At 36.3% G+C, this 23,553-nt stretch overlaps 1 protein-coding gene across 2 annotated transcripts in view; it reads right to left on the bottom strand.

Annotated features, from left to right (window-relative positions):
* Positions 1-4,333: 4,333 nt before the first annotated feature.
* RNF217 (ring finger protein 217) overlaps positions 4,334-23,553 on the bottom strand; it is a 110,931-nt gene continuing 91,711 nt past the window's right edge. The window contains exons 4-6 of one of the 2 annotated variants that reach the window (XM_014734768.3): positions 15,589-15,790; positions 9,937-10,008; positions 4,334-8,879 (exon numbers count right to left, since the gene is read on the bottom strand). In XM_014734768.3, the coding sequence (XP_014590254.3) occupies positions 8,806-8,879; positions 9,937-10,008; positions 15,589-15,790 (348 nt within the window). In that variant the 3' untranslated portion in view covers positions 4,334-8,805. Of the gene's footprint in view, positions 8,880-9,936; positions 10,009-12,824; positions 14,851-15,588; positions 15,791-23,553 lie in introns of those variants that run through there. The other variant, XM_070225476.1, reaches the window with a different exon arrangement.

Raw genomic sequence — 23,553 nt, 5'->3', positions numbered from 1 at the left:
TATTTTTAATGCTTTTTGTGAAGTAATTTTGTCCATTTAATTGGAGCTATACAGATCAAGACTGATAACCATCCCAACTCCTGTTTTAAACTTTAATAATCAGCATTCTTTTTTGTGGTTTAAAAATACATTTCAACTATAATGGCTTCAATTTATGGTGTTTATTACCCTTTTTTAAAATACGTTAGCATAAAAATGAACAATGAATTAAAAAAAAATACATTGGCTAACCTGTGTTCTAGAGCTAATACAGTGGACGAAGGCAGCAAAAGCGGCCCGTAGACATCCCTAAAGGTACAGTGTCTCACCAGCACTTTAAAGAGAGGGACCGAGGAACACGCACGACAAATATATGGCTCTTTAGAGAAGAAATAAAGTCAAGTGAAAAAAATAAGGCACTAATCACATATATAAATGTCATTCATCACACAAAGCACCGTATGGAAGGTCAAAGGGACTGCACATTAGTGCTATTGGAAAACGGGAAGAAACCCAGTTTCCCTGGCTTTTAGTCACCAATTTCTTTCTCTCTTTCAGTAATTAATGTAAAAACACTAAAATGGTGGGGAAAATTATATATTATGTTAAAAACACAATTCATGGAACCAACAGCATGAAACAATCATTTGGAAGTAAGAAGTTGATTACTGTAACAATGTAAGAAATTAAGGTTTTAAATACTCCCTATTTTCCAACGTTTTTATCTCAATAGAACTTGTGTTTTCCTTTCCAATTTTCTTTCAAGGATTTCTACATAATATTAATATCTATTTTCTTATTTTATTTCTACCTTCCTCTTTCTTAAAATATATTAAAAATGGTTTCCTCCACATAGTTTTAGGAATACCAAAGTTAACAGTATGAATAGTGAAATGTAGAAAAAGTTAAAAAATAAAATTACATAAATATTTTCCAATATCATTGAAAAAAGTAAAGAAAATCTCTTTTCAACCAGGCTCATTTTAAACATGACAACTATTATGACATATTATTTGGAAAATGACTACAAATTTTACAGAAAATGAAAAATATGTGCCATAATGAACAATAGACAAGATCTGGTACAAACTACTAGTGAAAATCATTCATTTTAAAATTAAGAAACCTCTTCTCATTTGTTATTGTTCATGAGAATATAGTTAAAATGAGATATATTCTGATAATTCAGATAGAAGATAATTATTCCTTAGAACTGTAATTAGGGAATATACAGTAGTAACAGATTAAACACCCAAACGTTTTTCTTTTTAGCAGTTTATACTCTTTGTGAAAAGAGAGCATGAATAATTTAATTGTCCCACACTTTTGCAATAGATATACATACATATATTTACTTCATGAATGTCTTATAACGAATTCTGTCTAAAATAGAAACAAAGCAACTAATTGTTGCAGCTTAATAAATAATGCTTTAACATAACTTAATAACATTTTAATGCCACTGTTTTCGTGTTCCTTCTACACAAAATTGCTTCTGTGACCTCCCAAAATTTACTACTTATGAAGTTAATAACCGATTTCATAAGCAACAAGATTGTCAGTTTTCATATTAAAAATCTGTAACAGATTGTCCTTGTCAAGGTAAATGACATATATATAAACCAATTACTGTTCTAGGTTTCATATGAAATATAAGGTTGGTTTACTTTTTTCAATACAACCTACAGAATTTTAATTATGAAGAAAATGATCAAATAAGTCAGCTATTGCCATATGGAACTTTTTAAAAGAATGAGTCACAAAAATGGTTTGTAGCCAGCTGATAAAAAACCATGATAGTTTATCTAGAATTTTCTTGATAAAGGAACATAAAGCATGCTAATTTTCTATAAACTGAAAAAAATCAGATATTGATGGTAAATATTTAGATAGTATTTACTTGAAAGGAACAATAAAATTATATGTGGACATAGAGGAAGAAATACATTAACGAAAAACATGTTATGTTATTTTGAAGAACTTATTAGATTATTGAGACTATGGCCTCAGCTGGGGCATGAGGTGAACACCTAACAAGTTTGCAGGAAGCCAATGACGGACAGCACAGGTTGCTGGCTACAAGGAAGAATCTGAAATGACACTATTTCAGCAATTTCTGGGGCCCTTTCACATCCGTTTGACCCTCCCTTGAACTTTTCCATATCGTGTACTAAATCTATACTGAATATGTCTTGAGTGTGGCTTATATCTAAATCATATCAATGAAAAAGTTGAATATTTTCAAATGACAAATGGTTTCTCTCAAATACAGCTAATATCAGTTACATTCAATGTGATCTACTTTACATTGTCAAAAATTCTAATAATGTTCAGAGTATGAATCCATGGTTTAGCCTTATATACAAATGCTACAGTACATAAATCCAGTCCCAAGTCCAAGCACAGGACTTTTTGCTGCTACAAAGACCACAAACCATCCATCTGGCCATTTTGGATGAATCATGAATGACCTGGGGTCCGGGTAGATGAATGTCCACATGTGCTTTCCGTCCAACTAATAAGCCAACACAATATTGACCTGACAATGTTCGTGAAGCAATTTCTGAAGCTTGGTTTTAGAGTATTATTAGCCTCTCCGATCTAACTGACATCTCATTCATTTTACTTTTTGTTATAGGGCGGGGCAGGGCTCTCCCACTCCTCTCAAGAAGAGGGACAAGCGTCCCAGGTACTCCTGATACATTTCAATTTACAGTGGAATAAGCTAAGGTAAATTATGGTCACTACCATTGCCAAATTACGGAGTCCTTTCAGTGTTTGAACTTCATTTCATTAGAGTCAAAGGAGTTAATGGTGAGACAGAATCTATCCCACAGTTGGCCAAGATGTGAACGGGACTGCAGAGCGAACAAACAAAATAACCACAAAATCTAAAAGGAAACAGGAACTTGATGTTGAACTATGTGAGTATCACTTCACAAGCAGGGAAGAAAGTCATTTAATATTAATGCTGGAACAGAGAGACAAAAATGTGCGATAGACCTGAAAAAATTTTTTTTCTATGCTAATAAGTCTGTACAATCTAAGTGATGCAGAATTAAATACACCTAATGAAATTTCTTTTATAAGCTAAAATGAAGTAGCACAAAAAAAAAGCAGTGGCAGTTTTTTGTGTATGTTTTTTTAAAAAAAAATAATTTATTGCCTTTTAAGTCCATATTGTTATTCTCAAACAGTCACTTCTTCAGCCAAAAAAAAAATATATAGTTTGTAATATGCATAATTACGTGCTTCTAAAATTGGCACTATGTCTGAAGATCTATACGGTATATGATATACGAAGGCTGCGGCTAATGCACTAAGTAGACAGTTACAAGTCTTACACTACTGTCACTGTGACCCTCTGCTTCTTGGATTTAGATAAAGTCAACTAAAGTTCCAGCCTCACAACAGTGATGTACAATAGATGCCCCAGACAAGTGTTAGCTAGGAAATGAGTATGAGTCCTATCCTTAAAATCAGAGTTACAAAAGAGTTGCATTGCATTGCTCTTTTAAACGTTTGCAACATTGGTTAACATCCAAAAGGTAACATTTCACAATCTTGAACACTTCCCAAATTTTGGAACTCTGATTTTGTTCAGACCGTATCATAGTGCTTCCATAAAATTATTTCAGTTTTATTGAAGTAATAATTGTGGATGAACACATTAAAAATGGGATTTTGGAACTTATTTTCCATAGGGGGAGGAAAATGTCATAATTAAATTATAAAGATTTGAAAAACAAAATACTCTCAAACTGGCTACTGGTGGTAGTTTTGATTTACTATGCTTCTAGTTAGTGGAATTTCTTTTATAGATCTCACAAAAGATAAAAATGCAGTAAAAACTTGCAGTAGAAATTAACTTGATATTTTAAACAAACATTCCAACTGGGTTATTAGCTAACACTTATTAATTACTTGCTATGTTTGAGCTCCTAAGACCAATTTCTAAGATTACTATAGTTTCAGAAACTTGGCTACATTTTTTTTTCAGGTATGCTTTATTTGTTTTAAATTTTAAGCTTTAGATCTGCCCCCCTCAAATTTAAAGAGGTGACAAAAATTTGCTAACACTGCTGTCTCCATCAAAAAGCAGGATATGTATCAGTTTCTTTAACTCTGTGAAATTACTTAAATGGCACGAGCATTTTAAAGTGCATTATTGAATTTTAAGGCTATATTTATAATAGATATTAACACAAAACAACAAAGCTGACTACAGGAAAAATTACTTTCAATGGTTGGGACAGATTTCAGTCACAAACACAAAAGATAAGCATACAATCCAATGGGAAGACTCACGAATGCGTATGTGCAGCTTGCTTATAAAATTAAAATCTACAATGGCTTTTGGCATGAATTTCTTTTTTATTTTGGTACTTAATGAAGTATACCAATTAATGTTGTTTAGACCACTAACTTTTTTTTTATAATTATGAGTTTAACGGGCAGCATAAAAGTCTAACGTTAAAAACAACCGCATTTGTTTAACAAGGGAGAGACTGGATAGATGTCTTGGCAGATGTACTCTAATTTGACAAAGGTCAGGAAGAAATGTTGATGCTTTGCACATGCCAGAGTGAGTGTTTCACCTGCTCCTGTCTCTCCTCTCTTTTAGTGAAAAGGAGCTAACTGGAGCATCAGAGGAGTGGAGAAAAAGGAGGTCGGAAGAGTCATCAGGGACTAGGGGAGATTACAGCTGTTTAAGCCTTTTAGGGGAGTCATGGGCCATATATTTGGGTGATAGGATTGAAAGATAAAGGCTCAACTGGGGTCCTTGAGACTCAAGAGATGGTGACTGGCAAAGGACAGAGACTCTCCTGACACCACTGAATCCTGACACTACAGCAGGGAAAGTACAATTAAAGATATCAGGTTGTAACCTGACTGGTGTTTAATTATCTTTGTTTTCCTGTCTGTTCTCCCTCTAGGATGCAATAGCTTCTACCAGAAAACCAAGGTGATGGCAAGAGGATGTTGCTTGTGTCAAAGGGTATGGCCCCCTCTCCTCTTGTTAACTCCACATACAGAAGTTCTTAGGGAAGTGCTGGGATTCATTGTAAAATGAATGTTTCATATTATTCCACAATTTATAAGCATCCCAACAAACCAGCAAACCTTACATGTAGCCTAATTTATTTTTCTATGGATAACTGTGGTCATTCATATTTGCCAACGTATTGCTTCATGCTTTTCACAATGGCATGATTAAATTCCTTTGTGGAGCAACATGCATGAACATGGATAGAGTTTTAAAAAATGTGACAAACATTATCAATTTGGCTATTTCATGTAATTCCCTCAAGTTTTAAAACTAGGCAATCCAAATATCAACGCATCTTTCTCACATATCTTTAGACATCTCATGCATTTATTTTTACTGGAATAATGTGAATTTTTAAAATTAGTTTTGGCAAGGTATTTATTTGGCTAACCAAGAGGGGGAAAATCATCTCGCACAAGGTGTTTTTCTTTAAAAATTATGCACTTTTATACAATCTTTTTTTCCTCCAAGAAAAGGATCTCAAATATGTTATCTCTAGGATCTCATTCACTGAAAATGCATTAGAATTTTATTAAAAATATCTTATAAAAACCAAATTTAAAAACTTATGGAAATGTTCACACAAAGTGACAAAAATATATATAAAGGATCTTCACTGATGCTTTGTAATAGAGAAGTGAAAATAATCCCAATGTCCATTCAATAGGGACTAATTAAATAAATTAAAGCTTAGCCCCACAATGGAATATGTAGTAATTTACAAAACAATGAGGTAAATTTATTTAAACTCTTATGGAAAGGTGTCCACCAATATATACTAAAATGAAAAGTAGTCACAGGACAGTAAGAATATTATCATTCTATTTGTACAAAACTAATACACACACAGATGCATACACACACACACTTATTTGTATATTTGTAGAAGTGTCTGGAAGGACACATACCAAACCATTAACAGTGGTCACCCCTAGAAAATAAGGGGTGGAGTAATCAGAGGAATATTTATTTTATAATTCTATATGGTGTGATGTTTTTTAAAGAAGTATATATTAAATTTACAATAAAAATATATAAAAAAATGACAAGCCTTGGATAGAAAGATGTTTATATTATGTGCAAGCTTCTTTTTGTTAAAGTAGTTTTTAGAATTCATCCCAAAGTTGTTACTTTTTACCTTCATTGTTGGCACTAACATAAATAATCCTTTTTATTTTCTCCCTCTTTTTAAGATCTTGATGACCTTTAGTAAAAAATTCACAAATAATTACTTTAAGTCACCAACAGGGCAAGGCCTAATATATATCAACTTCTAAAGAGACAAATGTATACATTAATTTTTCAAAATCTATGCTATAGAAAAACGAAAACCCTGTGCAACACAGTGCGCACCAGCTCAAGCAGTGATGAAACAGCCTTCACTGATAACAGATACTACTTTGTAACTGGAAAATTGGAACATTTCCAAATAATATAAAAATATCTCCAAAGATAAGTTATCCAAAGAAAGGAATAAAAATCCCTGAGTAGGCCAAAGACAACAGATACAATAACCTAAGAAAATAGATTATCTAAGACCAGAGAGTATATTATTTAGCCAGTTGGTATATATGTATGTGGCATATGTATTCATATGCATCTATGGAAACATTATATATATGTGTGTGTATACATATATATACACACATATATACATATATATACGCAAACATAGCCACTAGATTTAGAATTCATCACATTCACATATCGTCACACTAACAGCTAAGTCTGAGAAAGACGAATTTATAAAAATTAAGTACTTTTTGACAGAATTACATGGATTTATGCTAGAAATTCTTCTCTCAGTTTTAATACTAAAGCATGCAGAATAGGCACTCAATAAATATTTGTTGAATGGACAGATGGATGTATGGATGAATGGAAAGGTGAATTTGTGAAACTAGAGCATCACTTTTTCTGGTATCAGGTTATGCTTTAGAAATATGCCATTCCAGAACCATAAATGGTACACTCTCCTCTAACTGGAGATAGACTAGTCCAGAAGCTACAGTACAGCTATTCTGAGTGTTATTCAGAAAGAACAGAAGTGTGCTGGCTTGTTATCCCTGCAAGTAAACTTCACTATCATGGACTTTTTAGGTCAAATAAAGATGATAAAGGTTCTTATACTCCAACAAGACAAACTATCCATGTTAATGCATGTTTTATCACATAATCTATTCCAATTGAGACAAGGTTGGGGACAAATAAATGCTACATCTATGCAGATAGCTAATTCTAAGGATTTGGAAACAAGTGGAAACTTTAGGTTTCTTAGGGGTCTTTACTTCCTTTCTGCTGATGACTTTCATGATGAAAACAAAGGAATAACATAGTTTAGTTCCTTGTTCTTTTCTTATTTTTAAAGACTCCTCAGCTTGGTAAAACTTCCTGAAAATATTTCCTGCATTTTTTTTTTGCTTCCTTCTCCAAAAGCAGTTTATGTTTTGGATAAACCCATAAACACAAAAGGTTTTGTTTTTAAATTACCCCTCCATAAAAAGATACCAACACATTATTATGCATTCGAACAGTAAAAATAAGGAAAATCCTTCAAAACTAGTATTTGTTTTCATGAAAAACTTGGGGACAAATAAAAAGAGAGGAAAAGAGAGAGGAGAGGTGAGAGGGCGGGGTATTAAATAATGTCACATCTTGACCTAAAGCAGAATTATCTATAATTACAAGTTGGTTAAGAAATATGCAGAATAAGGATTTGTCTAAAGGCTTAGGCAGTTTTCTCTACATCAGACTTGTTATTTAAATTAACAAATCCTGCCTGAAGGATTTATTCATATAGTGAAGTATGTATGCCAAAATATAACAAATCTGAAAAGACCCAATGATCAGGTCTTGAGAATTTCCTAAAAGCCACCTATGAGTTTGTCAGTTTATAAAGTTCGATAATCCTGGGGTGACATAGCACAAACTTCTGTGTGTGTATGAGACAGAAAGAGAGCAAGAAATAGAAAGGGTCAACATCAAAATAGCCTGTTGTCTACATTGACTTTAATTCAGTACATTACCAAATTATGCCCACAAAGGAACGATCATCTTTAAATAGGTCTATGAAAATATGGAAAAACAGCATAGAGGCATGGAACTGGACATGTACAAGGTTACTGGACCTAGTTTTAATACAGATATTTATATACACGCACATTCACACCCCTATACATACACACTTGAGTAACTCATGATTCTTCCCATTAATTTAGTTTCATGAGTTCCCTTTTAGGCATTGAGATTTTTAACAATTATAGCATCTGAAGGATAAAGGAATTATACTGCCTGGGCCACTGATGGAAACAGGTGGAGATGATGAGCCTTTATCTTCTGAAAAGTGGCTTCGCTTGTTGGTGGAGGTGGACTTCAACTATTCACATGGAGTCTCACAAGGTGGCCTGGAGGGAAGTTCAGGTACAAAGACAGTCCAAGCAATGCTCAGGAGAGGCATGCTCAGACAACTCTGAGGATAACTGGTTCTTAATCAAAATATTTTCTTCCAAGAACCATTAGGAAGGTCAGAGTCATCAAACAGATGTTTATAGTTTACGAAAGTGACCATTTTCAAAAGCAGCAATCTGTAGAGGAAAGGACAGGATACCATGTTGGGAGTGCACCAGAGCCGAGGCATTGTGGCATGCAGAGAACCACGGGGAGACGGGATGGAGACGGGTCCTCCCAGCATTTCTCAAGATGTGGCTCTCAGAGAGGTGGCCCATTCTGTAGAGCTCCCACCTGGACCAGCTTAGCTCGATGAAATCATCTGCATTTTACCAGTGCATACCTGTCCGTGACCGTTTTCTCTGTTTTTTACAAAGGCAGTAGATAGGAAATACAAATAAACCTGGGAGTAAAGAAAAAAAGATTGAAGCTCCTTAGAGGGAGACACATTTAGGTTTATATATTTGAATTTTCCATTTTGCAAACTCTTTACAAATAATCATTATTTATCAATACGTGAAAATGAAGAGAAAAGACACCTAGGCTGGGAAATGTATTTCGTTCGACAAGATTTCATTCTTTATTCTTTTTCTTTACCTCTCTCCCCCTTTTAAAAACCTCAGTGACACCGGTTTGAATATAGAATAATTCCATATGTGGAGCAATCAACAAAGCAGCCTTTATTTATAGCACTGAATTTAAAATTCTCTAAAGCAATGGTTCTCAAAGTGTGGCCCCTGGACCAGCAGCATCAGCATCACCGGGGAACATTTTAGAACTACAAATCCATGGGCACCACCCCAATACTGGGTCGGAAACTGAGAGTAGGAACCAGGAACCTGTGTTTTAACCAGTCCTCCAGGTTATTCCAAAGCACGCTAGAGTCTGAGAACCACTGCGCTTTAAAATGCGTATTTTAATATACTTGTATGACTAAAACTATAGACATCACTGATAATTTCCTATTTGTCAGTGCTCAAGTTATATGTTGGGTATATGTTCCTATACACATGGGAAGTATCTTTTTCTAGATACCTTTTTCCCAGGGCATCCTTTCATCCTTTCACTAGATGGAACCAAACACCCAAGGGTGTACCAGAGTCTCTTTTCTTTGATGCTCCAAACTGAACTCAGAATTTGAGAATCTGGGTTCCAGGGCCACTGGACTTTTTCACTGAAATACTAGTTGAACTAACCGTGGTATTAAAAGTGGGTTAGTAATGCTTTATAAGATACATGAATCAAAGTGTTCATAGACTGAAAAAGTATCACACCAATCCATCCTATATGAAACAGACCGAATCTCTGAATCTATAAATCATATGCTGATTATCTATCTAAAGCAAACATGGGACAGAAATGAGTCCACGTAATGACTGACTCACATCACTACATTTCCACAATATTCTCTCTGTGGCACTCAGAGAATTCTCATCTCAGATAGCTTAAGTGTTTCTTACCGATTACAACTGCTATGGCCCCTAGTGCTAATCCCAAAACCAGGATTAGAGGTGCAACGAATAATTTTCCAGCTGGAAAACAAAAGGCAAAACCATTTAAAGAGTCTTAAAACATTTACCAAACAATTTCAGCAATGCTTTTTAATACAGAGTGTATGTTATTTTTTCAGAAGTCTGATTATAATGAAGGCTATATTTCTCTAAGGAAACGTATCAGGTGTAGAACAAATATACATATGTAAGTTCAGCAGCTTTACTGAAGTCCTGGGCACATGAGTCAAACATCTCATCAAGCATTTATCCTTTATAACGAAAAAAATTCCAAGGCGACTGGCTCACAGGATCATTCACCTTTGTACTTTTCCTTTAGATTTCTTCCATTTTCAATTTTCAAGATTTTGAAAGATTAAGAAACGAGTGACACTCTCAGTTAGAAGAAGAAAATCTAGTCAGCTCACAAAATGGAGAACTAGTAGGTGCTACAGAGGGCTTCTGCCCAAGCCCACATCTGGAAAAGTGATTTATTTACTTCCTAGATGCAAAGAAAACTAACAACAGGAACACCTACTAGACTGAACTACAAATGGGATGGTTTAACACTGTCGTTGGAGAAAATCACCAATAAACATATTAATATGTTGAAGGCTATTCAAGTGAATCGTTTTAACAAATTTAAAAAGGAAGCACTTCCAAAGAAGGCTAAAGGCTGGTAAGGATGCCAAATGGCATCTACCAGCATTTTTTTTCTAAATGAGTAACTGAGCAGTGATAACAATAAGCTCTAGTCATATGTAAACGTAGCACAGAGCTCACAATTGGAATCCCACAAACTTTGAAAGGCACTAACACAAAAAAAGACGCTAGTAGTTAATATCCTGTTGTTATGCAATAATCTTGATCTTAAGGCATGTGACACAGCAGTACAGCTGCATGACCCAACAGGAGAGACAAGGAGGGAGCGGAGGGCCTCCGCTGTAGAATCACATCAACGTTTAAGAAAAAACCAACATCATTCTACAAATTAAGGACGGTAATTTGGAATAACCAATTACATAAAAAGAGAGAAATATAATGCACCCATTTGTCGGAAGTTTGTGAGAAAAATATTAACTTTTTTATTATTAAGAAATGGTCTTTGGAACCACAAACAGGCAGATAGAAAATACAGTTTCAAATACTAATTTAAAAAGACTGCCACTCAATCAACACGATGCCTAACCATGGGTTTTACTTATATTTATTACCAATGACAGAATCCAATTAAGTAATACTAAATCTCATCGAACAACTGCACTTCGTACATTCTTAAAGCTACGCTTAAGAGCTTAGAATATATTGGCATGCGTATTTTAAAAGAATCTGCTTCTTCCTGTATAAGTAGCTCAGAATGTCCATTTGTGTTTCCTTTTTAAATAATTATCAGTATATTTTCATAACAGCAATGAAACGTGACCTCAAAATAATAGCACCAATTTTTTTTTTCAAACACCACAGAACTCAAAGAGCCAGAAGTGCACCCTCTCTCTTTGGGAAGTAATAAACTGATTCCAATCAAGCAATCAATGCTCAATACATGTCCAAGTCTACTTTAGAAACCGTCCTGAGGGATTAAGCATACGCTCTCTTACTCCTAGATCATTAACAACTCTTTTAGAAATATCATTCTCAACAACTGAAATAATATTCTAACATATCCACATATTGTATCGTATTTAAACAGTCTTATACCTAATTTTTTTCCCTTTTTTTCTATTTCAAATTATAACTTGGAAATACACCACTGTCAGCCTATCTAGTTTATCACGTTTTAAATGTCCTTTACATTACTATCAAATTTCTTAGTAAAAGAATTGCACAAAATTTCCACTTCATTCAGTTGAGTATGAAAGTCCAGCACTGAAAATTAACAAAATATTTGCTAATCAATGGTCCCCCAAAATCTCACTTTATTTTAATTTACATTTTGCAGACTACTAATATTACTGAAGATTTTAAAACATGCTTATTGGCTATTAGTATTTCTTCAATTCTGGTTCTAGGCTTTGTAGGGGAGGAAGACTTTTCCTCTGCCTAAATGTGGGTTTGTCTGGCTGGAGAACGACTTAAATTCACATGAGACAGAATAGCAAGAGAAAATTAAACAAAGCTTTATGAGGAACCATGGCCCGGGGCCTTTCTTCCCGAAGGAAGAAAGGGCACCGAAGAAGTGGGGTCCACAGAGTGGTTATATACCCCCAAACAGGGTGTGTCACATATGATTGGAATGTCCCTCCCACACTAGTCACAAGATTGCCCTGCTGGCAGAGTGCTTGATGGACACAGCAGGTATTGGGTCTGCTATCTTGGTGGGCGTAGCAGGAGACAATTCTATTGTCTGGAGCTGGGGGGTCATAGGTGAGCGCAGCAATCAGTTCCTAGCCTAAGGAAAGATGCTTAATCCTGAAGGAAATGCCAACGTTGGGAGGGGGAGGGAAGTCAGTTACAGGAGGTTCCAGACAAGCACAATAAAATGCAGATTTAAGTCCTTGCCTTTGGCATTGATTAAGAGTTTCTAGAGAGAAGGTCATCTCCTTTCTTCTTCCTGGTACAGAGAGGGAGGCACCTTTTACAGATAGAGATTTACCTTACAAATATAAATGTGTCCTAACAAAGGGCAAGTTCCATTCCTCAGAGCCTCCTTCCCTGTCCCAGTTTATCAAAAGCAATCAGCCTCAAATAATCCTGATGCCAAAGAGACAAATCTTGGGGTGGCCAATTTCAGTCCCCCACAGCTTCTTTGTCTTTTTTTAAAAATTGGATATTTATTTTTAGAGGGGGCTCCATTGCTTTTGTTCATATAAATTATCTGCCATCTAGAAATCAGCTAAAGACTTATATTTTCTTTACTATTATATGCTTTAATTAAATACTGTGAATATTTGTATGGAATAATATGAGAATTAAGCATCTTTCCTCAGTCACTTTTATTCCCAACACCATTCACTGAATAATCGGCCTGCTCCCTACCAGAGAGATGCCCTCCTGCCAGAGGCTGCTCATCACCCCCAATCTCTGTTCTCCCTTATTCTTTAGGAGCAGAACTTCTGATTGGTAGCTGGGCACCTGGTCACATGGGATATAGAGCATGTTTCTCATCCTCCAGCTGTGAGAGAGGGGCAGACCCTTTCTCTGCCCCTGTCTAAGGACATCTGGAGGCTGCGGTCCAAAACTGAGGAGCAAACTGGGTTCTATCACACAAGGACAGAGGACGGGAGGCTTACCTATAACCCATCTTCTCTTCTATGTGGAAGGGAGAAGGTAAGTTTGTGACTTGCAGAGTGATCCCTTTTCCTGCCTTTTGTGCAGATGGGAGAGGTTGGGATCCTAACAGCACAACAGCAGCTAGGGGCAGCTGTGCTGGAGGTAGGAAAATATGTGTGGGAAGAAGAGCTTATCTCAAAGGCCACTTCTCCCTGCTTTGTCAGGTTTATTCTAACATGATTATATCTGCATGCCTGTGTGCACACACATACACACAAATACACACACAGTAGAACACAGGCCAAAAAGAAAACCATTTACAGAAAGTTGGCCAGAAAGTTTTTACATAAAAACAGAAAGACGAGGCTGGCCCCTTGGCTGAGTGGTTAAGTTATGCACTCCACTTCGGCAGCTGGGGTTCACTGGTTCGGATCCTGGGTGCAGACTTACACACTGCTTATCAAGCCATGCTGTGGTGGCATCCCACATTGAGGAACTAGAATGACCCACAATTAGGATATACAACTACGTACTGGAGCTTCGGGAGGGGGAAAAAAAAAGAAGATTGGTAACTGATGTTAACTCAGGGCCAATCTTCCTTACACACACACAAAGCACACTTAAAATAAAAAACAGAAAAGACTACAGAGAAAATATTTCCCTGTCGACAATGTCTATGGGCTGTTCATTCTACAGGGTATTAAATAACCCAACTCTATTTCATGATCTGAGAAGAGGATTCTAGTGGCATCCAGGCAAATAGTGAGAGGACCCAAAGAGAATGCATCCAAAATATTATTGGACAAATAGGGCAGGAAATTAACTTCCTTTATTTAAGAATGACTAAACAGAAAAACAAAAAGGAAAAAAAAGACTGGTCAAATCAAAGATTATTTAAAATAAAAAATGGAAGGAAACATCTTGCCACAAAATGGCACTGAAGTAAGACAGAAAAGAACTAACAATGCAGAAAATATAAGGGTTTTGTGATTTTAGGTTGCTCTGTGGATATAAAGACTTACAAACAGGCTACAGCTCAAAGCTTAATTTGTGATTAGTTTTCTCTTGGTAATACTCTCATAAAGGAAGGTTAGAATCCCTAGTTATCACTCCAAAGTCTATTTAACTAGTAAGTAAATATTGTTATATAATTATAATATATACCATTATAAGCAAATAAACAGAAAAACATTGAAAATCATTAAAACTAATCTTGACTATACTCAACTCTTGACTATATCTAATAATGCTGTTGGCTGTGGAAAATTATGTTTGATTAAAGCTCAGTAAAAGTATTTTTATAGAGCTCATACAAGATTTCAGAAAATGATGGCACTAGTCCCCATAAGTTAAAGTGAATTAAAGTATACATTTTACCTTTTACCTGATAGGAATATATCATTACCACCAGCTCTGTTCTGAGGAGCCATCATCTGATTCTAGAAAGGGGAGTGGTTTACGACAGTAATGAAGTGACGACGGGCTAAAGAGAGATGTAAGATTTTCATAAAGTAACCAGGCAAAAGTAGGTAGAAATGGGGAAAAGGTGGAGGATGTGAAAAAGTATTGCACATACATGAGAAAGACTGCCAAAGAAAGAAGTAATGGAGTTCTGCGTGATGGAAAGAGAGAGGAAGAAATCTCACAGTGGGTACATTCCAGACGAGCAGGGAGCTGTTGGAAGAAGAAACGTTAGGTCAGAAGAACACTGCCTCGCACAAAGGCGATGGCATTTGGCCAGAGCAGGAATCTGTTTGTGTTTGCATATTTGTGTATGAGACCACATGTCATTGAGGATGAAGAGGGAGCTAAAAAAGTCAATCCATAAAAGCATTGCAATTGGATATTTAAACTTGAGTTTGTATGCAATGAGGGCATTTCATACTGATCTCATTAACTGTTAGCTATTAATATTAACTATTAATACAGTAGAAAAATATATACAATGACTCATCAACTATACACATACAATGGAACTCCCTTTTGGGGCTCTGAAACACACAGATCTTTTTGATTGTACTGCACGTCCTCCACGAATGAATAGAGGACATGTGCAAGACCCACAGACAGGTACTGTCAATACAAAAGCCAACGTGACACTGTTCCTCTTGTTAAGTGGCTTGCAATAGGGTTTCAGAAATTTCTAAGACTAAAGACTTCACATTTCTGCAGTATAATAAATAATTTGTTCTTTGAACAAAATTTGCTTGCTCATATAAGTAGTGTCCTGCTAATAAACTTAACGTTTTTCATTTTAAATTCAAAGGGAGAGAAAATATCTTCCTGCTGTTTTGGGTTAAAGGCCCTCCTAGAATACCTCGCAAGTGCGCAGAATTATCGTGGCTCCTACATTCCTAAGTATCGCTGCTTACTTCCCAGGCAAGATTCCTGTAACTCACGCGGGATACTCACCACAGACCGACCCTCGCACTAATCTCCTTAGATGAGGTCTCTCTGGGAGGTAGCGATATTTGCATCCAAATATACTGAGGTTTGATGTGTGGTCTCCAAAGAAACGGAGCTGGCGGTATCTCTCCCCACATCGATAACAAAAATTAGTGTTACACTGTGAACAGGTCATATGGTCACATCCTTCAGTTCTCTGGATGTGGATCTGTATCAGGGAAAGAGAAGGAAATGTTATTACATTTTTTCAAAGTAAAATCTGGCAAATGTTATGGAACCGCACTTAGAAGTTTTCCCAAAATACAAGCCCTACATAGTCTTCCTGAGGCTGTCAATTTGCTTATAATCACAGTCTCCAAGATCGTATTTGGATCAAATACTTCATATGTGCAAAGCTCAACAACATTTCAGGTACTCAAGCTGTTGGCTGATTTTGATCAATATATAAACACACACATCCCGAAGAAAACTCACATATCTTTCTAGACATACGCCTAACTCACTGGTTAGGAGGCAATTTAAAAGGCTCTGGAAGTATATTTTGTTCATGCTAGGATCAGCAAGTATAAGGTGACCTGGGGAATAAGAATAGATAAAAAGTATTTCTTAAAAGCAAGGATCGCGTAAAACTTTTTGTGAATAAGTATCAAGGAACAGAAAGCTCTCTGTGGAAGGAAATGATAGCAGCTGTAAGTGTATTCACAATACCATTTTAGGTTCCGACTCTAGTATCATTTGAAAATACATGTATACGACTGTTTGTCCAACGCCACCGGTGCAACTAAGCACGTTCCTCTATTGCTGCAGTCAAGCTACGTGTAAACACAGTTTCGCTTACAATGGAACAAGGAGTTTATTCCTGAACAGTCCACCATAGACCCAATGCGGTGGTCACTGTCTCAAGTACCAAGGCCGCGTTATAATCAAGGTCTTACTCTTTGAGACAAAATTGGATGCTTGACTCAGAATCCTCATGGACACTGTATATAAATTGGAGCCCTCTTTCACTCAAGGATGTGTACACTTTGCTGGGTGAACACTCGTGAAAGAGGACTCAACATTATTTCATTGAAGAAAAATAAAGGTTTGTTTACACTGCCCAACTGTCATGTGATTAAAAACAGTCTTCTCATTTCACTACAGAGTAGGCACTTACCGCATTCAAGTCACGTCTCACTAATTCTCATGTCTGTTTTTTATCATATATATGAGATTATATACATATATAAAATATATTGTGTATATATATATATAAGTTCTTTGTTTAGAAAATTTATTTAAAATGTTCTCAATACTATTTGGACTATTTTAAGTTTCTACCCACAACTTTGCTTTGGGACTAGCATGTCAGGGAACGTTTGAATGCAATTGGGAACTTCCCGGTCAACACGTGAGTCAGTCCCTCCAGTGATGGCTGGACTCTCTTCAGCTAAACCTTGGCCACAATCCACAACCTTACATAGTCCCTCTGAAATCACGCTCTCCATCCCAGGTACACAGCTCAGCTCCCTAAGCTTCTACAGTACTGCAGTTATAATTATATTTTTCAACCACTGGACAACGATTATGGAAATGGGATAAAATCATCCGGGAGAAAGAGAAGATCTTTAATGTGAAAAGAGAGATTAAAAGGTTGAGAGATAAAGATAATTATACACTTCAAAATTTAACCTTATTTTATAGGTTTTGAGAAAAAAAATTTTAAGTTGCTGACTCCAAATCATGTGCAGTATTTGAGTTTAGTGATTAAATAACTAATATTTAAACTTTAAAGGAACAATATGATTTTTCTCTTTTTAAGATTGGCACCTGAGTAACATCTGTTGCCAATCTTCTTTTTTTTTCCTTTTCTTCTTCTCCCCAAAGGCCCCCAGCATATAGTTGTATATTCTAGTTGTGTGTGCCTCTGGTTCTGCCATGTGGGATGCCACTTCAGCATGGCCTGATGAGTGGTGCCATGTCCACGCCCAGGATCCAAACCGATGAAACTCTGGGCCACCGAAGTGGAGCACATGAACTTAACCACTTGGCCACGGGGCTGGCACCTGGAACAATATGAATTTTAAAAAGACTTCTGAGGCTGCTTTTTTCTTTTTTTTAATTTTAATTTTTATTTATTTATTTTTTTGAGGAAGATTAGCCCTGAGCTAACACCTGCTGTTAATCCTCCTCTTTTTGCTGAGGAAGACTGGCCCTGAGCTAAGATCCGTGCCCATCTTCCTCTACTTTATACGTGGGACGCCTACAACAGCATGGCTTGACAAATGGTGCCATATCTGCACCAGGGATCTGAACCAGCGAACCCCAGGCCACCGAAGCGGAATGTGTGCACTTAACAACTGCACCACCGGGCCGGCCTCCAGAAGGCTGCTTTTAGAATAACAAAAGATATTAATCAAAGTAGTGGTGAAAGTTTTATCTGAGCAATGCAAGTGTTCGTGAACCCACCCATCTATGTACCTACTTACCTACTATATCTATCTACCTACCTACCTACCTACCTACTCGGAGAGTTTCTAGGTGATGGTGACAATTTTGAAGAAGTAACAGCGAAGTAAAGGGTAGCACATTACAGGCAGGACAATGATTGGCACACGGCAGGCACTTAACACGTGATGAGTGAATAAACCAAGAAAGAAAAGTTTACTCAGGGTTTGGCAGGATGTTATATATTCAAAATCATTAGGTTGACTGCAGCTTAAATGTTCATTCCCTCCCAGTGGCTGATTGATTCTTGGCAGGTAAGCCTCTGCTCCATAGGGAAATCTCCCAAAGAACCTGGGCTTTGACTTTAAGAAGCCCTGTGCTTAAATTCTGTCTCCACTAGCCATATAAAAAGAAGTTACTTCACCTCTCCCAAGCCTCAGATTCGATGACATCACTTACATGAGAATAAAAACGTGATAATCTATGTTCAGAGCCTAACCCACTGTGGCACATACCAAGTCAGAACAATACAAGATTGATTCCCATCTGTCCCTTCCTCTCTACTCACCTAAAAAGGTGAGACATCAACTACCTGGGCAATGGATCTGCACGTCTCCTGATTGCCAGGTGGTCCCCTGTCTCACTTCCTCATATGGGTAATTCTCAGGCTGATGCTGGACTGGAGAGCACCTTCCTAGATAGGCAAGGGCTGGCTTGTGGTCAAGGGCATATGAGCATCTGTGGTCAAGGCTTACCAAATCACTACTAGGGCAATACAAGCAAAACTTATTTTTCCTACTATTGGCCACCTCTTCCTTTTAAAATTCTATTGAAATTTGTTTCTTTTACCTGACAGTCCAGTCAGAGTAGATCCAGGTTTTGTGGGGCCTGAAGGTTACCTAATTTGCGGGCTCCTCTTTAAGGAGAAGAATGTAAATTACAAATGCAAATTAGATACAAGGCCTAAGAAGGGACTTGCGAGGTGAGAGGCTCGAAGTGCAGGCTCTTCAGCCTCCTGGTAAATCCAGCCCAGTCCAGCCCTTCCCCTCTGTTGTGCCTGTTTCTGTGACCCATTTCTGAAGACCAATTCCTGTGACCATATCCACGTAGCATAGTAGATGGCATTCAGGAATAATGTAGGCCAAAGGCCGGACTAGACCCTTGAACCATTTCTGATCCTTCTTGAATACTAGGAGAAAACATGTTCCAGTGCCACTGGTGAGAACCCAGAATAAAGGTTACCTTGTCATACACTCAACTCTTTGACTGTATATTGTATTTGATCTCAAAATGTAGACAATAAAACTTAACAAATTTCCTAGTCCCATAGCACAGTGTTGTATTTGACCTATGAAGGGAAAAGGACTAATATTTGTTTAGAGCCCATCACGTGCCAAGCATTGTAGGTAGAGTAGCACCCTCAAGCCTCATACACAGCGCCATGAGATTGGCATTCTTGTTCACAACCAGAGCTCAGAAAAGTAACCTGCTTGAGGGAATGGAGAAAGGATTCTGATTCACGTCTGTTTCTTTACTAGGCTAAGCACCTCTCTTCATAAAGATAAAACAGAGGGTCGGTCTGTCATATTCTTTCCTGACAGCATGATCTGCATTAGTCAGATAAACACATCTGCTCTCCTCCAGGAGGCATTTCTGAGTCTTTCTGCTTGTTTTAAACGCTGCTCTTGGGGCCAATTCATATTCTTCCTTTAAAACAACATCACAACTTTTTCTGACAGGAAACTTGTTCTCATAAGTTAAACTCATCACTGACAGTTCATTTGCCTCGAAGTTTCGCATACAATTTTCATTGTCATTTTATAACTGCTTGGAAAATTGCTTCATTAGGTTCTAAAATCTCTATGTGGCATATTTATTATCTCATTTAAATAGTGAAGACTGCAATTTCTAGTCTCTTTTAACAGTCTTTTCTTATTTCTAATTTTCTGAACACAGCAGGCAACTAAAATATTGCTAGTCCAATAATATTTCTGCATAGGCAGTGATAAAATTCTAAGCTCTGATAACACTCCATAGTCACCTTGTACATTGCAGGATTATATGGTTCTATAGATTAATTTGAATATTTTATATACATAAAGGCAGTGATTTAATCATGAAAAAATGGTTTCATCATTTACCAACTGTCAGGTACACAGCGCTTCCTTTAATATTATTGTGAATATATCCTGATTACATACGAATATTTTATAATTTGATACTAATAGAGAAATGAACTGACACAATGCAAGTTAACATGCAGGAGGAGACGTTACTTTTCACATTTGCTAAGCAAGTTGTAATTGTGAACTCCTAACGCTCAGGGGATAATAAATTTCATATGCTAAATGAGTTCCCTGAGTATATCTTTAAGGTCACACTTTGACAACGCCATTGTTGTTTGTTTTTAAAACACAGGACCTTAAAAAGGAGACAAATTATGTTTACATAAAGTTCATTTTATTTTTGAATGACTGTTTTTATTTGTTATTATAGCTTCAAAACATTCATTAGCTTAGTTCTGCCAAAAAACAAGTTAATCACCCAACTGCCTATAATTTGGCATCAAAATTCTATTTTTACTTCAGAGATGAGACAGACTAGGGCAGAAAAGATATTCCTAATCTATTAGGTTAAATTTACTAGTCATAACCACAAATGTCACTTAATTTGTTATTACTCACAGGGTTTCTTTTCTCCATCTACAATAAATAAAGACGGCTGATACTTAAGAAGCTGAATATTTAAACACTAAATATTGCTTATACCTCACTAAAAAGTCATGAGACGAAATGTTCAGAATATACCAGATATTTCTTTAATAAGAGTTTGATATTAAGTTCACATTGCTGTAGACAGAAATGACAACACAGACCATTTTTGAGCCTGTAATATTCTCCATAGGACATACCAATACCTGTAATAAGAGATTAATCATAAAAACCATACATACATATATATTAGTACCTGCCCTCCTCAAGTTGTTTACATTTTGTTTAATAAAATGCCACAAAGTATCTAAAAAATAGAACTAAAATTCAGCTTTTAATTTTCATACAGATTCTATTTAATCATAAGGTGAAAGAATAATAATAAATGAACTGGTAAATATCCAACCCATTTTATAATTAAAACAGTACACATATGCCCACAAGGATTCATCTCCACTTTCACCAAGAAATAAGAGCTTATTTTATTCTCTAAGCAGAAAATCATAACTAAATTATGTTATAAATTATTGTTACCAACAAATATTTAACTCTTGGTAGAATACTAAATGTTTGTTTACGCTTAAAAGTCTTTTTATATATAGGTTTGCCTCAATGGCTTTTGATATCTGGAAGAATTAATTAGAAGTAGCAATTATTAGGAAACTTTTAGAAAGTCCATGAGTAATGTTCAGTTCTTTACTACCTCACCAATTCTCCATAACACAGAGATTTCTAAAAAGCAAATATATACATAAAGCCTTCAAAGATGTGATAAAAGATCTTATGAGTCTAGAATTTTTGTTCAATTATAAAATAAATATATACTGGGGCAAAAATAAGACAGTTCCAGAGATGCTAAGACTGCTCTGTACGTTTTCTGGCGCCAGGACTTGACGAAAGACTTCCTTAAGTGCTTTTCTTGAATGTGAAATTCAAGAAAGGATAATGTTAGCCCATACAAAAAATTTTATAAGTAATCCCAGAGAAAAAGCTGGAAAGCAACCAGTCTAATTTAGAATAGGAGGCCAGTTGGTTCCCAAAATATCTTAAAAAAATAACAATGGAATATACACCAAGTAATAATATTCCTGAGGAGCTAACTATGAAATAACATGATAAATAAAGCAGGTATTTCTTTTACTCTCACTAAGGAAAAACGAAAAACTGGGAACTTTCAGGAAAAACAAAAGAAAACAAAAGGCAGGAAAGTTCCAAATATTCAGCATAACAAAATATGGCATGATTAAGTAATTGATAGTGAGCAAGGATGCTAGGGGCATTTTTCCTAGAAGTTGTGATCTCCTAGAAAAGAAACGTAATCTTAGTTCCATAATTACATGTTCTTGGTTATGTAAACCCAACTGGTTTTTAAATCTTACAATCATTCTTTCGAAAAAACAAGTATTAAGTATTACATTAAAACTGAACTTGAACATTATTTAATTTGACAATATGAAAACAGTTACAGCCTACAGAAAATGGGAAATAGGGAAGAAGCGAAAAGAATTGTAGGAGGGCTAATATCCTCACACACCGTCTAAAACTGTTAGAATATTTAACAGAGGTTTAAGTACATTATTTAAAGGTAAAAGATAATCAAAAGAAGAACTAAATTAATTACTACCAAAAATTGGAAAGAGAAGAAAGGAAGGAGACAGATAAGTGAAATGGATCCTCATCTGTCATGTCAAACTAAAAGTGGTTGCCTCTATTACAGGAGATTAGATTGTAAAAAATAAGATGTTGATTTCAAGATTATTTGGTATCTCCTTCTACATTAGCTTTTTAAACCCAAGACTCTGATGACTTTGTCCTCCAATGTACCTGTTTGTTTGTTATAGGGAATTTCATATATATTTCCAGTTGTCTTATGACTGATTTATGATGACAAAAATTCTTTGAAGAAGAATACTGTCCAATTCTTATTCCTCAGGATAGAACTGTACTACAAATTAGCCCCTGATTTTCTTCCTCCTTCTTTCCCATACTTCCCTTGCCCTGTGCGCCATGTTCTCAGGAATCTTCAGATGCCACTTATCTCTTCCTTCATTCATTTTCACCCCTTCCCCTCTGTGACTGTGCACTCCCTAGCCTGCCAATTGCTCAGGTAACACCTCATCCTAATAAATCTCTCCTTTAATTCCACATGACCGTCTAGCCCATGATTACCCTCAAGCTTCTGTTTTCACCAGCCTTCTTAGAAGAATACTCCATACTCCCTGCTTTTCTTACTCACCTCTCAACCCCTTCTCAGCTGACTGCAAACCCATGTTACATCAGCTGTCTTTCTCCAGAAAACATTTATTCACTCAACAAATACTTATTTGTTCACGTGGTTCCGGCCCTTAAGGAGTTTACAGTCTAAGGTATAGACAGACAATCAATTGTATGCTATATACTCATAAGCTATGACAAACGCTATGAAGGAAGAAGTACAGGTAGGAAGAGAGGACATAACAGAGGAGCTTGATCTGGTCTAAGGTCACAAGAGGCTTCTCTAAGGAAGTGACATTTGGTCTGAGAAATGAAGGACAAGTCACAGTTCACCAGTTAAGAGGACTCAGAGCTGGGAAGAGCATCCCAACACAGCATATTCTTGGCACTGTAGCCATGAAGTGAGAAGCAACCTGCTCGAGCACTGTCACAGCATTTCTCACTCTACATTTAAAAACTCTTTAATTATCTGTACCCCTCCACTCAAACCGCTAATCTCCCAGTGGATAAGATCTAAAAGGGTTCAGTTCATGTACATCTTGTTTATTATTTTACTAAGGGGACTTGCACAAGTCCTTTCACACAGCATATTCTCAAAAAGAGAACAAATGTGTATTAT

The sequence above is a fragment of the Equus caballus genome, chromosome 10 (genome assembly GCF_041296265.1).
Source record: "Equus caballus isolate H_3958 breed thoroughbred chromosome 10, TB-T2T, whole genome shotgun sequence".
In the NCBI taxonomy this organism is placed as follows: Eukaryota; Metazoa; Chordata; class Mammalia; order Perissodactyla; family Equidae; genus Equus; species Equus caballus.
Note: the sequence above shows the minus strand (reverse complement) of the source record. Positions and strands in the feature narration are given on the sequence as shown.